At 42.9% G+C, this 14,991-nt stretch overlaps 1 protein-coding gene across 34 annotated transcripts in view; it reads right to left on the bottom strand.

Moving 5' to 3' along the window:
• LOC119406177 (ankyrin-2) overlaps window positions 1-14,991 on the bottom strand; it is a 345,579-nt gene that overhangs the window by 113,611 nt on the left and 216,977 nt on the right. For 33 of the 34 annotated variants that reach the window (XM_049418902.1, XM_049418869.1, XM_049418918.1 and 30 more), the window contains 3 exons: window positions 9,411-9,539; window positions 9,209-9,309; window positions 3,783-3,858 (listed from right to left, as the gene is read on the bottom strand). In XM_049418902.1, coding sequence (XP_049274859.1) covers window positions 3,783-3,858; window positions 9,209-9,309; window positions 9,411-9,539 — 306 coding nt within the window. The remainder of the gene's footprint in view (window positions 1-3,782; window positions 3,859-9,208; window positions 9,310-9,410; window positions 9,540-14,991) is intronic. The other variant, XM_049418855.1, reaches the window with a different exon arrangement.

The raw sequence follows: 14,991 nt of genomic DNA, 5'->3' as shown, positions 1-14,991 counted from the left end.
AGAAAATATTGAAGCCTTACTATTACAACAAAGACATATAGCTGCAAAAAGAAATGACAAATAAAAACGATGCACACAAAAGTAAATATAAATGACAAGTAGTGCATTTACGATGATGCCTGGAACAAAAAAGCTGTGAAAAGAAAGGTAGTTTCCCAAAGAATATAACAAACGAGTATCACAAATACTTTGTAGATAGCCAGTTAGCAGTACTCATGCTTCATACTATCAATTATTTCAAGGTAAGTATTTCATGTTTAAAGATCATAAAAAAGCTGAAACGAGGAAAATAAGTAGGAGGTATTCATGAAGAGCATAAATTAGTTCTAGAAATCATCCTTGCCTTCATGGTATTGCTAAGTACACACAAAGGTTATTGTGCAAGCAATAACATGCTCATAAAGCTGTCTAAATTAGTTCCACGATATGTCACACAACTGGTGCATGCCTTCCTTTTGGTGAGGCCATTGATGAGATAAGCAGTATAAGTAAGTATTGTGCTGATCTGCCATTCCCTGCCTCTCACTTACTGCGCAAAATGACACTCACACAACTATGTTCATGGTCACGAAATTCTTCACAAAAAGCAATTGGTTCACTGAAAAATAAATGCCTGCACAATTATTCAAAAAGGCACGTAATTTGTGTTTGAATACCTTCATGAATATTTTTGCTTACTACAGTGCAATATTTCCAAAGCGTACATTTTCAACAATACAGAGCATTTTTACAGATATATTTATGTGGGCTGTAGACAATGTGCAGTGTTATCACCAGTTATCATTACAACTGGAGTCGTTATGAGGACTCGAGCGCATATCAAGTTTCCATGCACATTATATCAAGGATCTCAAAACAATGTCTTTAACAGAGTTAGCACAGAACACTGTAAACCACTCCAAGAATGAGCCTGCTTCAGTCCGCACACAAAATCTGCATGTACAAGCATGGCACCTGCTGCAACCAAGCTGCAAGCAGCAGCATCAGCAGCCACTACAACACGCCATGGGTTCCCAACAATGTTAGCAAGTTAAGAAAAAAAGCAGCCACTAGAAATAAAATTGGCAGCTGCAAGGCTGCACAGTACTGGCACAAGAGTGAAATTATCACAGCAGTACACAAATGACCAAAACAGAAGCAGCTGAATTTGCTGCTCATCAAATCAGCTGGTATGACTATTGTTTTCCAGAAAATGACAGGATTTTTTTATATATTACTTTATAAACAGCAGAGGCTGTCATGTAGACAAATACCTAATATCATAATCTAGCTAAGTGCTCTATTTCCTTCCAACAAAATCTTATTTCTCGAGAATTGCACATGATATTTCACACCTTGTGCTGAAGTACTATGCACACACTGGTAATGCAGCAATAGCAGTTAACATTTAACATTGCACTGTGCAGATCAATAGTTACACAAGCAGCAAGACCTTCACAAAAAAAGGCACATTGGAACCTGGTAGTCCAACATTTCCAAGACTATACATTGCCCATGAGAGTGCAGTCTCGTGTCAAATATCAGTGTTATAGTTTAATGACTATATACCAAGCAAGAGCACTTCTGCTAGCTTTGGAGCTGTGAAAAGAAAACTAAAAAAACAGCAGTTACTTACACACTGCAGAAATATCACAACATAAAAATAGTCTGGATTATTAAAAATGCAAAAAAAAAAGAACAGGAACATTGTTTCATATTACCAGAGTTAAGCTATGCCATCAGATCCTTCTAAGAAAAAAGAAAACACGCCTTGTAATTGTTTTTTAAAAAACACTCAAGTATTGTAGCTCTTGCATGATAAATTAGTATTTCAGCTCGCGTGAAACCACTTATTTTAGAATGATGTGATATCAGCTAAAAGACGCTAATAGTCAAATTGCAAGATATCCTAATGAAGGCCTTGCAGTATGGCACATATTCTTCACATTGCCACACAAAAAAAAATACATCTGCAAAACAATCATTGAAATACACATTTTGAGCAGAACCAAGCAAAATAATTAAACAAAACAACATATAGGTTTTAATTTGAGCACATAAGACTGGCTTGCAATATGCACGGCAAACAGTGTTAGAAACGGTGCAGCGTGTCAGTAGCTAGAGCGAGCACATTGAAAGCAGGGCCGAAACCCCAGCACAACTGTTGCAAAACATATGCTTGTGGTGGAAAAAAGTAACAAGCAAGCATAGCAATGGCTTGTGAGCAGCTCAAAAACATGTGCATGATGTAAGTGCTGTGACAATTCAGTGTTAGCTAATTACGACTTAACGTCTATCCTTACATAGAAAAAGATGTGCGACTAGAAACAAGGAAATATAACCTTTAAGGCTGCGTGATATCTATTCCATTATACAAAAATATACCAGCTGCCACACAAAATTAGTCAAGGAGGCACCTCAAGATGACATAGCGTTTATCACATACTGAAAAATGCTAACGAATGAGTTAATATTAACCAAATCACAGCTTTTACTCTAAGCACACTAACAATATTTTCATGAACTGTAGGATGGATGTCTAGCTATATAACAGCACACAGCCATGACCATCTTTTTAACACTTATACATAAATTTTATAGTTACTGTTCAGTATGTGCAGTGTCATCTGTATTAACTGAAAAAAGACATATTAAAATACCTCATTACAGGATCATATTACTACTTTTTCAGCAAACGTTGAATACAACAAACCACCTTTAACCGAAAATTATGATGGTCAAATTTCATTTTCCATTATTTCAGACAAAAGAAGGATTAATTCTTAAAGGGACATTAAAGACAATTCCACATATGACTTTATAACTGAGACATTAGTACTCGTAGTCATTATATCAGTTCTATTACATATCGGTCATGCTAGAAGCAAATTCCTTGAAGAATATGCTCAAAAGGGGCATTATTTCTTGCTCCCTGAAACACGTTTTGTTACTTTCTCAAATATCCAGTGGCATCTTAAGAGCCCTGCATCCCATCTTGCCAGCATAGCTGCTTATTTGCCTTCCTCCGGCTACCAGTATTTCACACTCTTATGTCATTGCAAATGAGCTTCGTCAAGTGCCATGAGCCATATATTATGCTCATAAGAGTTAAGTGTGATATGTAGTTTTGCTGGATTTGCAACTCTCTGCTTCTGGATGACAATTTTTCCCTTTCATATTTTCGGAGAGATCACACACAGTGTTTCAAGTTTGCCTGCACCACTGCGGACAATTACAGAAGCCAACTGTACTTTACATAAAGGGAACATGCAACAGATTAGAAATTCAGACAAAGAGGTGGCATTATATTTATGGAAGGACGAGCACAGAGTAAAGCGTATTTGTTGACAGTAAAACAAAACATGAAGCACAAAAATAAATTGAATATTGAGCAATAGCACGGTAAAATTATTTTAATAAATTTCCACAAGAAGAAAAAAAGATGTGCTAAATATTGCCATAAGAGACTTCACATAACAAATGAGAAATACGAGATATTAAGCAGTGACAATGCCTTCTGTACCATGTTACGTTGATAGTCCATGTGGCATTCCCATGTGTTTTCTCTTTTCATACATTTTGTAAAAAGAAAAATAGGTATTGCAGAGAGGTTACAAAGGTGCTTTTACATTTCATCCCCAAAATGTCATTAAAGTGAAATTTACTTTATTGTCCCTTTAAGAATTCCTTTTTATCAATATATTAATATGCTTCTTAAAATCATTTGACGGTACAAAGAGTGTGAAAATATTCAGGCACTTTAAGATGAAGCGACTACAATCCACAATGAAAAGCCCACTTACCCTTAGCCTCAGAACCTGTGTGCTTCTCATGGACCGATCCAGTCTCGCTACTCGTCTCCTCCGCCGACTCGGCCTCCTTGCACAGAGTGTGAGAAACATGATCCCTCATGAGGCCGCCCGTTACCTTGCCCAGAGCAATACTACAAAAGGCTCAATGAACCCACACTACAGAATCCCCTTATACTATGTTCATTCATTCATTCATTCACTCAAAGACAACACTGAACGCAAGGACAGTGGTAGCTATAATATATACCACACTAGAACAGCAAGTCTAGAATGTAGAAAGGACAGCAAGTTAGAAAACACTTTCAATAAGGAAGAGTGCTACCTCACAAAAAAATTTTTCCAGTGTATTATATTACCAGGGTTATGAATAGCCTGAAGGTTCTTGTAAAGCCTGAAGCATGCACAGATGCCCTCTGTGCATACCTTCAAGAGTATAGGGTGGAGCATGCACATTGGGCAACTGTAATTGTTCAATGTTTCTTTTCTTTCCTGAGCAAACGCATACATATTCTTTCCTAACAATAAATTTGTTTGTGCCAAGTCAGTGCTTGTCTTGTCTCTTGTCCTTCATTCTCATGCTAGTTTTGCACTGATATTTTTAGAATGTATTCTGTAACTGAAGTAGGCCACTATAGTCATCATAATAAATTCTTTCATAAACACAGACCACACATGTTATTTATTTATTTATTTATTTACTTTCAGCAAACAGCAACAAAGGCAGACCTGCAGGTGACCAGGAAGAAAGCTGTTTAGGATAGCTTGAGGAGACCTGGACTCCACAACACTGAGTATTCAAAAGGTACCACTAAAGGTACCTTTTGAATACTTCCACACACATAGTGGGGAAGGAGAACAGAAGGATAATAATTAACCGAATTTTAGGCAAAGGCCTATTTAGTTCCATGCGCTTCTATAGCGCCACTTTGATATATGAGCTTGAATTAAAGGTTAAGAAGGGCTTTTATAGTGTATAGTGCCTATAAATGCCTATTTTGATGTTTGTGCCTAAATGCCTATAACTGCCTGTAAATGCCTATTTTCAAAATTGGCACCTATATGAACACTATTTAGCCTCCGGTTTCGCTTCCGGGTGCAGTTGGAGACCGTTATTCATGTTAACATGCAATGTTGACTGTTCAGGACTCTATGGGGTTCAACCTAGTCCTCTAGTTCAACCAACTCCCAGAAACAACTGCTAGCAGAAGTGAAATAGGATGTGCCCACAAGCATACGCCGCTGCGCTGGCATGGCGCGAGCGGTTGACAAATGTGAAACTGCAGAGAGCCATCAGGGAGAAGGAGAGTGAAGACCAAAAAAGAAACAAAAAATGTGATGTGCACGCTGTTTTCGTCTTGTTTGCAATCTACTTTATAAGGTGTTCGCCAGGGGAAAAATTGGCTCTATGCAATTCGACCTAGCTAATAGGAGGAATCCCTCCCTTCTAGTCTTTTAGCGATCTGGCTATCTGCTCCTGCTCTGCCCTTCTAAGCCATGCCTAAAAGAAAGACACCCAGGAGTGTGTTGATTCAACGGTAAACACTAGGCTCACCATGCTACAGAATAAACGGAGAGACCATGTTCTGCAAACAGCGCGAGACAAACAACAATTGCACAGCTATGTTCAACTGTTGGCACCTTTGTGCCATCTTAAACAAGAACATTTTTTTCCTGCTGTAGATAGAGGTCGCGCACATCTTTGTTTGAAATTATTTGCATTTATTTAAAAATTTATTGTGCCTATATATACAATGTTGGAGGCCTAAAACACTGTTTTGCCTGGCTATTTCTAGTGCCTAAAATGCCCTTTTTTAATGCCTAAAAATCCGGCCTCTGATAATAATGCACTGAGTAACACAAGGCTCAAACACAATCCTCTAGAAAGAAAAAAAACATAACTTAGAAAAAAAAAACACTGCAAGGTGTCAGTAGTAATTGAAACAAACAAAGAAGGAAGGAAACAGTGGATTTAATGTATTACAAACCCTCCTCCACCGTGTTATTGAATTTTATCCATTATTCAATCACTGAGCAAGCAGTCATGTTGGTCCTGAAGCATTGGGTTTAGTAAACCTCAAGTCTTTTTCTTTTTTTATTAGAGATATTATCAGAGATGCTATTTATGATAATTTACACAACCAGACAGAAAATTACATCAAAACTTTAGCTACAAGACATGCCGCCCTGTGAGGTGCATGCTGGCAGTCAGTTATTGTGGAGAACTGGCTAGCAGTTGATTGCATCTTTAAAGGGCAAAGCACATGACACACGTTTATAAAAAGCGCAAGGTGTGAGACACAGTGCTGCTTTTGCACACCTTTTTAACACAGTCTTTTTTGCCGACTAACTGTGGTATAAAACAAAGACAACATAAAAACAAAGACATGATATGTACAAGTGAATATGAGGAAAATTGTGAATGGTGTTCACTGTACTAGTTACATACTATACGTCATACTCCTCTTTGTATACACCTCCTATTACCACTGTTCCCTCAACACAAATTACGCACCACCGTCATCTCTGTGACACCACTATTTCGATGTCTTATACTGCGCATTTGGGTTTCGGATATCAACACAACTTGTAAACAGTATAATAATAAATATAAAAATTGCATGACATTAATTAATGTTGCGACCTCTGTGGTGCAGAACCCCTTAAAGGGGTCATGAAGCACCCCTTGGGCTTGTTGAAAAAACACATCCTGTGGAAAACTGACACGGCTATGAACTGCTCAGCCAAATATTGCAGTCATGCGCGCCGCGTAAAGGCTACAAGCGGAACGCGAAGTTGGTGTTTTCTCAGGAGCCCTCTTTTCAAACAGAGGCCGGTTCTCACTCTCGTCGGTGGGCGGGGCGTCTGCCGGTTGACGTCGCGATCTGCATCGACGCGTCACAAAAGACATAGCATCCTCATTGGCCGATAGCCGACGTAAATCGAGAGCGGCGTTCGGATCAGATGCGCTTCTTGCCACGGGGTGCCGCCACTTGCCGGCACCGCACTCCTCAGTACACGGTAGCTGCACTCGCGCACGCAAATCACAGCGGGAGAGCGATCACGTTTCATGACGCGCACTGACGTAACTTCTCTCCCCCGTGCCGTCCCTCCCTGTCTAGCTTCCAGTGCACTCATCGGCACGAGAAAAGAGAGAAAGCGCTGAGAGCGTGCGCCAAACCCCCGTAACTCCGCTAATTCTTGACGGATTCGAGAAATTTTTGCGGCAATCAATTTGGGAGGTTGTAAACTCCGATACTGAGGTCATTAGATCATTACTTGGAAAAGTGGTTCATGACTCCTTTAAGGGTTTTCTTTACCTCAGCTTGTCACAAGCGATTGACATTTTTTAGCTTATGACAAGCTGATCTTGTCATGAGTATTTCGTCACTTTTTTAATGGTATTTGAGGAGCTAAGGCTGTCTAAGGGCATTTTTTCATGTAGTACATAGATGGCATTGGTGGTTTTGCTTTCGGCGAATTTACATATCTGAATTCTTTTTCACACAAGTTGGCAGCAAGTGTTCCATGTAGGCCAAGTTCACTTTCTTCTCGTGAGATTTTTCGCATACTTTCAAAAAAGCTTGGCATCATCCGTCCTGCGCTTCAATGCAATAGACTGCAATACATCTGATGATGACAACGAAGGTGACCAGGATGTTGACTTTGTGCTTCTTCAAGCAAAGAAGACAGTGATGACACTTTAGACAACAGTAAGCTTCCGAAGAGGGAAAAAGTGGTGATTATACTGTTGCCAGCTCCCATGAATAGTGTTATGCCAAACAAGTAATTTGAACATTTCACACCATAACAAAATTCAGACAATATGGTACCACTGGTTTGAAAAAATGAGCCTTGCGACGATAAACAAATATTGCAGGAGGTTACATGTTGCATAGCATGAAAGTGAACAAATTCGTAGGCCTTTGCATTAGATGCACAGCATTTAATTAACAGCAAAACTTCAAATACGTTACGACATGTGTAATGCATCTGCATAATTTCTGTGTTCCTTTTCTATGCCTGCGCCCACAGTGCCATCTTGTTTCAAGGTAGCCGATGTTGTGACTTGGCAACAGACTGAGCTTGTCTTGGAACTGCGAATGTCCAGCTGTGATTACAGCTGGTATGTGTTTTTAATTGCGCAAGCAACAAGTGACACTCTTGTTTCTCTTCCAAGCACTGTTGGTTGAGCACTTCTGGTTTTCAAAAATTCAGAAAATGTGCTTTAAAAAATAAAACTGCTACCAAATTGATGGTTCTGCTTCAAGTTAAGGGTTATACTACTGGACACATATTGTGTGCAATCTATCTCATGCTTGTGGCAATGTGATATCAGAGCATAAGTTTACTTAAGATAAGGTCCAATTAATAGTCAGGATAATTAATGAAAATTAGTTGAATGAGTTCATTGAAAGAAGAGAGCGTTTCTTGTGAGCAGCAGGGATCATTGCGGCACCTGGCAGAGCAGATCTCAACCATGCGCTTCTTTCTAGGTGGCCTCTGAGGTCTGCTTCAGCAGCGCGTGAAACACAGTTAACCCAAGGTATACACCAGGCCACACGAACACTGACATACGAGTGCAACTACCAAACACTGAAGTCAAGGATTAGGGTCAACTCCAGAGTTTTTAAAAACTTGTGTGTTTGCCTGCTTGCTTGTTTCACCCCTTTACAACAGCCGCAGTAATTGTCTCAGTCATACGCATAGATACTTCACCGGATATTGCTGACGAAATGAACTTTCCTTTCATGTTCTTTACGGATGGGCGAATAGTAAATTTGAGGTTCGAAGCGAATTCGAAGTAAATAGTGATTTGGTCGAGTAATTTCGAATCAAATAGTTCGAATAGTATTTACCGCATATTATTAAGAAAAATGAGCATTTTTGTCATGACCCTTGCATGGTATTTTTAAGTATTGGAACTAGGTATGAGTGAATGTCACTTTTTTGGTTTGAAATGAAGTGGAAGCAGCCTTGAATAGTATCAAGATTTGAATAGCAGTAGGGTGCAAGCTATAAGTGGTGTAATACGTTACAATTTAAAAATTACTATACTTAGCGCATATAAGCCCATATAACACGCTTTTAAACTTTAAAAAATATGTACATTTAACCTTGAAGTGTGGCTTTGCGGCAGTGCAGACTTCCCCTGGATGGGTCGCTTCACAGCACAGCAACCAGACACTGCAGTGAAACCACCTTTACAGGGGATTATGTGCGGTCAAATGTATACATATATTCGTTCATTTTGAATACTTTGAAATTTCGAATAATCTAAATTCGTATCGAAACGAATTCGAATACTGTAATATTTGTTCAAATATTCATAACGCCCGAATATTCGCCCATCCCTCATGTTCTTACATGCAAAAGTCATCATTGGTATCCACGTATAAGTACATCTGCGTACAACTGACCTTCATGAGGTCTTGCTCGTCGTAAGAGACGTCCAAGGAAGCATCCCTCTTCAGTGATGTGTCTTTGGGAGTCCCCAGTTCCTCACGGAAAGTGTCGAACCCTTAGAAAAAGAAGCATTCATGTAGGAAACTAACATAAAGCAAAAAAAAAGAAGTACAACTACTAATAATAATAAAACTAATTTTCTTTTGATCAACATACCGGACTGGTCAAGGTGAACTTTGGCAACAGCTTTTTCAACATCATCAGTCACAAGCTCTACATTGAACATGCATTTGTTGACAATATCTTCACGGTTGATCATCCGCAGTCCTTTCTCCAGGTTGTTTCCTGCAATTTCCCAAGGACACAATAATGCATTTTCTCAGAGTGACTGATCCAAGCTACCAGCTCGCAATAATGAACTTCTACTTTTTAATATACAGTAGAATCTCGGCAAACAGAAATCACTGAAACAGAATTGCTGCTTAAAACTTAATGCTTCTAATTCGATTGGTTTTGTGCTTGACTACTGCACTCCTATACATGTTTCTCTGTAAACAAAACTCCTGCTAAATGAATCATATTTTCCTGGTCCCTTCAGGTGCCGTTTAATGAAATTATACTGTGCCGGGCTGCCATTAATTATAAAATTAAAAGCCAATGCACTTCAATCTCAATCATCCAAAATCTGCTGATACAACTCTGACACACAACTTCAGCTAACGCCCAATTCACATTAGTGACATATATATCCAAGTGTTTTAGAAAGTACAGATGTTAAGAAAACAGAGGGTACATAAACCAAGGTTTTTCTTGGCTGGCTATGCTACCCAATGGAAACAGAGAAAGAAGACAGAAAAGACAAGTCAGAGAAAACACCCAGAACGCACAACTGTTAATTTGAATAGCCTTGCCTGCTGGCACAGAGAACTCAATTATACTGTATCCTGTTCCTGAAAGCATCATCACAAGGCTGTGCTTAGTGTTCCTTGAGGAAATTGTTACACCATAATATCATGAACAGCATAGGTTATTACCCACTCTAACTTAATAATTTTATAAATTATGTACAAAAATTCATTTTTAGAAACGGTGTCTATCCAGGCTTCTTTTCAGCTGCTTCTATATGAGCGTTAGATTTCTACTTTAGGAGGAAGCCTTAACTTTGGGAGGCCGTCTCCGACGACACCCGACGGACGCGTGTAAAGCGTGCGGGGAAAGAGCCACACGGCGGCACATGCTTTGGGAATGTGCCGGGAGAGCTAATGTCGCTGCCGCCGCTCACTTTGAGACGCATGTCAGGCAGGGACAAACTGCTACCACCGTGAGACGGCAGGGGCCGACCGCCGACGCGGCTGTGGTCACTACTGCGGATCAGCTGCGTCGGCGTCGCTGCCGTTGGGAGGCGGCACTCACCAGTGACAAGCTGACCAACCAACTTTGGGCCGTCCGGCAAGCCAAAGATGCTGCCCAGGTCCAAGGGCTTCAAGCCGTCACCTCCTGACGCCATCATCATCAATGGAGAGTGGGACAGCACAGGGGTTACCCCTCTTCACCCCGCCTCACCCGGGATTTTAATAAAGTTCATTCATTCATTCATTCATTCATTCATTAAGCCAGCCCCTAGACTGATATGAATGACATTTGCTGCATTTGGCAAAGAACAGTACGTTCTAGTGCCTGTAGGAGGAATGATTCCAATTTAAAACCTGTAATTTTTCATAAGAATGGTTGGAAATTGGTAACGAAAAAAATAGAAGCACCAAATGTTATGTACAAAGTAACAGTTTATACAAACTCGGTAGAATGTATACGAGGGTTTTACAAAAGTCCCACCCAACAATTAGCGGTATATTTCAAAGCAGTATAACAATACATCAATATTGCTCACTTTAGATGGGTTATTATGTGCAGTTAAACGAGTTGTGACATTGTTTTTCATTGCTGAGTTATAAGGTTGTCAACTTTATCCTAGTTAATTTTTTTTTAAATATTGTGAGACAACGTCAGGTACGGCGGAACGATTGTTGTATTTACAGCAAAGGCGCGCGAACCAAAAACCGAACACCGGCGATCCAACACAATGATGATGATCACGATGATGTGTATGCACAAGTGAAGATGATGACCGACACAGTCGGCGCTCACACTATTTTCCCCCTTCACGAAAGCGGTCAGCAAGACGTCCCTTTAGTAAGGGTACGAACGCCGGATATAGGGCTTCAGGCGAGACACATGGGTGATCTCGGTACCGCGACGACGGCGGTCCGAAGCCGAACTAACAGGAGCGACGCGGTAATTCACCGCAGACGTTCGTTCAAGCACGGTGTAAGGGCCCAGGTATCTGTGAACGAATTTTTCACAGAGCCCCGGTGTGCGAACAGGTGTCCAGAGGAGCACTTCGTCGACTGGGTGGAAAGACACAACTCTACGTGTCTAATCACAGCGAACTTTCCTCTTGGCCTGAATGGCAGAGGTGTTGGCACGGGCAATTTCACGGCAGCGGGCGACGTGGGCAGCGAACTCTTCTGGAAGGGACGCTGATGGGACAGAGGGCGCGGAGAAGAAGGTGGTGTCCAGAACAAAAGACGGTGCACGGCCATACACGAGGAAAAACGGGCTGTAGCTTGTAGTGCGCTGTATGGCCGTATTGTAGGCAAACGTGACGAAAGGCAGTATTGTGTCCCAGTTCTTGTGATCGGGCTGAACATACATAGAGATCATGTCGGACAAAGTTCGGTGAAAACGCTCGATGAGACCATTTGTCTGCGGGTGATATGCCGAGGTGGTCTTATGGATGGTGTCAGAGGCCTGTAGGACTTCAGCGAGGACATGAGAAAGAAACGTCTTGCCACGGTCACTAAGGAGAACTCGAGGGGCGCCGTGGCGTAAGATAATGGCACGCAGGACAAAGTCGGCGACTTTGGAGGCAGCACCAGAAGGAAGAGCTGCCGTCTCAGCGTAGCGAGTTAAGTGATCTACGGCAGTAACGATCCAGCGATGACCGGCGGGTGTAAGCGGAAGAGGTCCGTATAAATCTATGCCCACGAACTCGAAGGGAGCGGACGGGCACGGTAGAGGTTGTAAAGGGCCGGCGGGAAGAGATGTCGAACGTTTTCGGTGCTGGCATGACGAACAGGACTCGACGTACTTGAAAACACTAGTGGAAAGGCCAGGCCAGAAGCAGCGAGCCTTGATGCGATCGTAGGTTTTGTGAAAACCTAAGTGGCCAACCGTCGGGTCGTCGTGAAAGGCTTCTAAAACTTGGAGTCGAAGTGAGCAAGGGATGACTGGGACCCATCGGTTACCGAGAGGATGGTAAATGTACCAAAGGAGCGCTCCATCGTGAAGTTTGAAACGCGCGAGCTGTCGTCGTAAGCGGCTGTTGGGAGCACGGGATGAGCCAGGGAGCCGATCGATGATTGTACGGCAGTATGTGTCTGCACGTTGGAGCGCGGCGATGTCTGCGGACTGAAGCAAGTCAGCCGGCACAGTGGACTTGATCGGACTAAGGCTGGTCATCGGCGTGGTCGCTTCGCTGAGAGGTGCCACACAGGAGGTAGGTGCTTCATGGTTATTTTGCGACAGCGGACAACGCGACAAAGCGTCGGCATCTTGGTGTTTCTTACCCGACCTGTATGTGACAATGTAGTCATACTCCTGGAGTCGGAGCACCCAACGGCCGAGGCGTCCTGACAAGTTCTTCAGAGAGGACAACCAACAGAGCGCATGATGGTCTGTCACGATCGTAAAACGGCGGCCGTACAAATAAGGGCGGAACTTTTGCACAGACCACACGATGGCCAGACATTCTTTTTCAGTGATGGTGTAATTCCGTTCAGCTGGAGAGAGAGTGCGACTCGCGTAAGCCACTACTTGCTCTTGCGAAGTCTGGTCAAGCTGCAGCAGGACAGCGCCGATTCCATGCCCACTTGCGTCAGTGTGTAAGATAGCAGGTGCTGTGGGATCGAAATGGCGAAGAACTGGCCCGGACGTGAGGCATCGCTTGAGGGTCTGGAAAGCAGCTTCACAGTCATCCGTCCAAACGAAGGATGCACTTGTGGTCAGAAGTTTGTGAAGAGGTGCTGCGATAGTGGCGAAATCACGGACAAACCGGCGGAAGTACGACGCTAAGCCGAGGAAGCTGCGAAGGTCCTTTAGCGTAGTGGGTTTAGGAAAGTGCAAGACAGCGGCCACCTTGTCAGGATCAGGTTCAATACCAAGCTTGCTGACGACGTGACCCAACACTTTGATGCTGCGGCTCGCAAACCGACACTTCTTGGTATTTAGCTGGAGACCGGCTTTGGCTAGACACGTTAGTACCTCGTCTAGACGTTCTAGGTGTTGTGAGAAGCTGGACGAAAAGATGACGATGTCGTCCAGGTAACAAAGACAGGTCTTCCATTTTAAGCCCCGCAGTACCGTGTCGATCATTCGCTCAAATGTGGCTGGGGCATTGCAGAGCCCAAAAGGCATCACATTAAATTCGAAGAGGCCATCAGGAGTAGCAAATGCGGTCTTCTCTTTATCAGACTCGTGCATCGGGATCTGCCAGTAGCCAGATCGCAAGTCGAGGCTTGAAAAGTATTCAGCGCCCTGTAAGGTGTCAAGGGCATCGTCAATCCGAGGCATAGGATATACATCCTTCCGGGTAATTTTGTTTAGTGCCCTGTAATCAACGCAAAATCGTACGGACCCGTCCTTTTTCTTAACTAGGACAACAGGAGAAGACCAAGGGCTTGCTGAAGGTCTGATAACGTTGCGTGCGAGCATGACTTGTTCCTCGATAACCTTGCGTTCTGAAGACGAGACACGGTAAGGGCGACGGCGAATGATACGAGACCCATCTGTGTCGATACGATGAGAGGCCGCCGTAGTTTGACCCAAGCCATCCGAACAAACGTCAAAACAAGCTTGGTGTTTCGTTAAAATGGCCAATAAGTCATGGGTTTGGGTTGGAGTCAGGTCGGTACTCAAAGTGGCCTTGAGAGCATTAGATGAACCTCCCGTGGGCGTACACTTTGCGATTGACGAGGAAGGCGATACAGTGACGACACATACCGGTGCTGTGTCGATAAGGCTGGCAACAGTGGACCCCTCAGACAGGAGTTGCGTCTCTGATGTCGTGTTGTAGGCGGTGAGACTGGCATGACCACGTGAAAACCGCACTAGACAACAGGCGAATGCGATTCCTCGAAAAATACACCGCTGATCAGGGACAACCACTGCGTCACCGTCTATAGTATCTCTTGACTTGATTGTGAGAATACGTTCTTGGGCTGGAGGCAGTACAAAATCCGCAGCTGCGACAAGGTGAGGCGATGAGAAATCGTAAGCACTAGAATGCTCGGTGTCCATAATGTGAATAACGGGCGGGCCACACGAAATTACAGCGGAAGCAGCTGACAGGAAGTCCCAGCCTAATATAATCTGGTGAGCACACGAAGAAAGTACAGCAAGCTGAATATGATGGCGAATTCCGTCGATCAGAACACGAACAGTGCACTGTCCAATAGGGTAAATGGGATTGTCATTGGCGCCACATAACACCGGACCAACATACGGAGTTTGCACTTTTCGTAGGCGACGGCATAATTTGCGATGAATGACCAAGATAGCGGTTCCAGTGTCTACAAGGGCGTCCACCAAAATACCTTCCACACATACAGTCAGTAAATTTGCAGGGCGCGCAGGAGGAATTATTGCGTTTAGACGACGAGCAGTTTCCCCTCCAAAAACTGCAGCTTCTAGTTTTCCGAGTGGCTGTCGAGAGGTGTCGGGGCAGAACGTAAGGGCGAAG

Source organism: Rhipicephalus sanguineus, chromosome 1 (genome assembly GCF_013339695.2).
Source record: "Rhipicephalus sanguineus isolate Rsan-2018 chromosome 1, BIME_Rsan_1.4, whole genome shotgun sequence".
NCBI lineage: Eukaryota > Metazoa > Arthropoda > Arachnida > Ixodida > Ixodidae > Rhipicephalus > Rhipicephalus sanguineus.
This window is presented reverse-complemented; position numbering and strand designations above follow the sequence as displayed.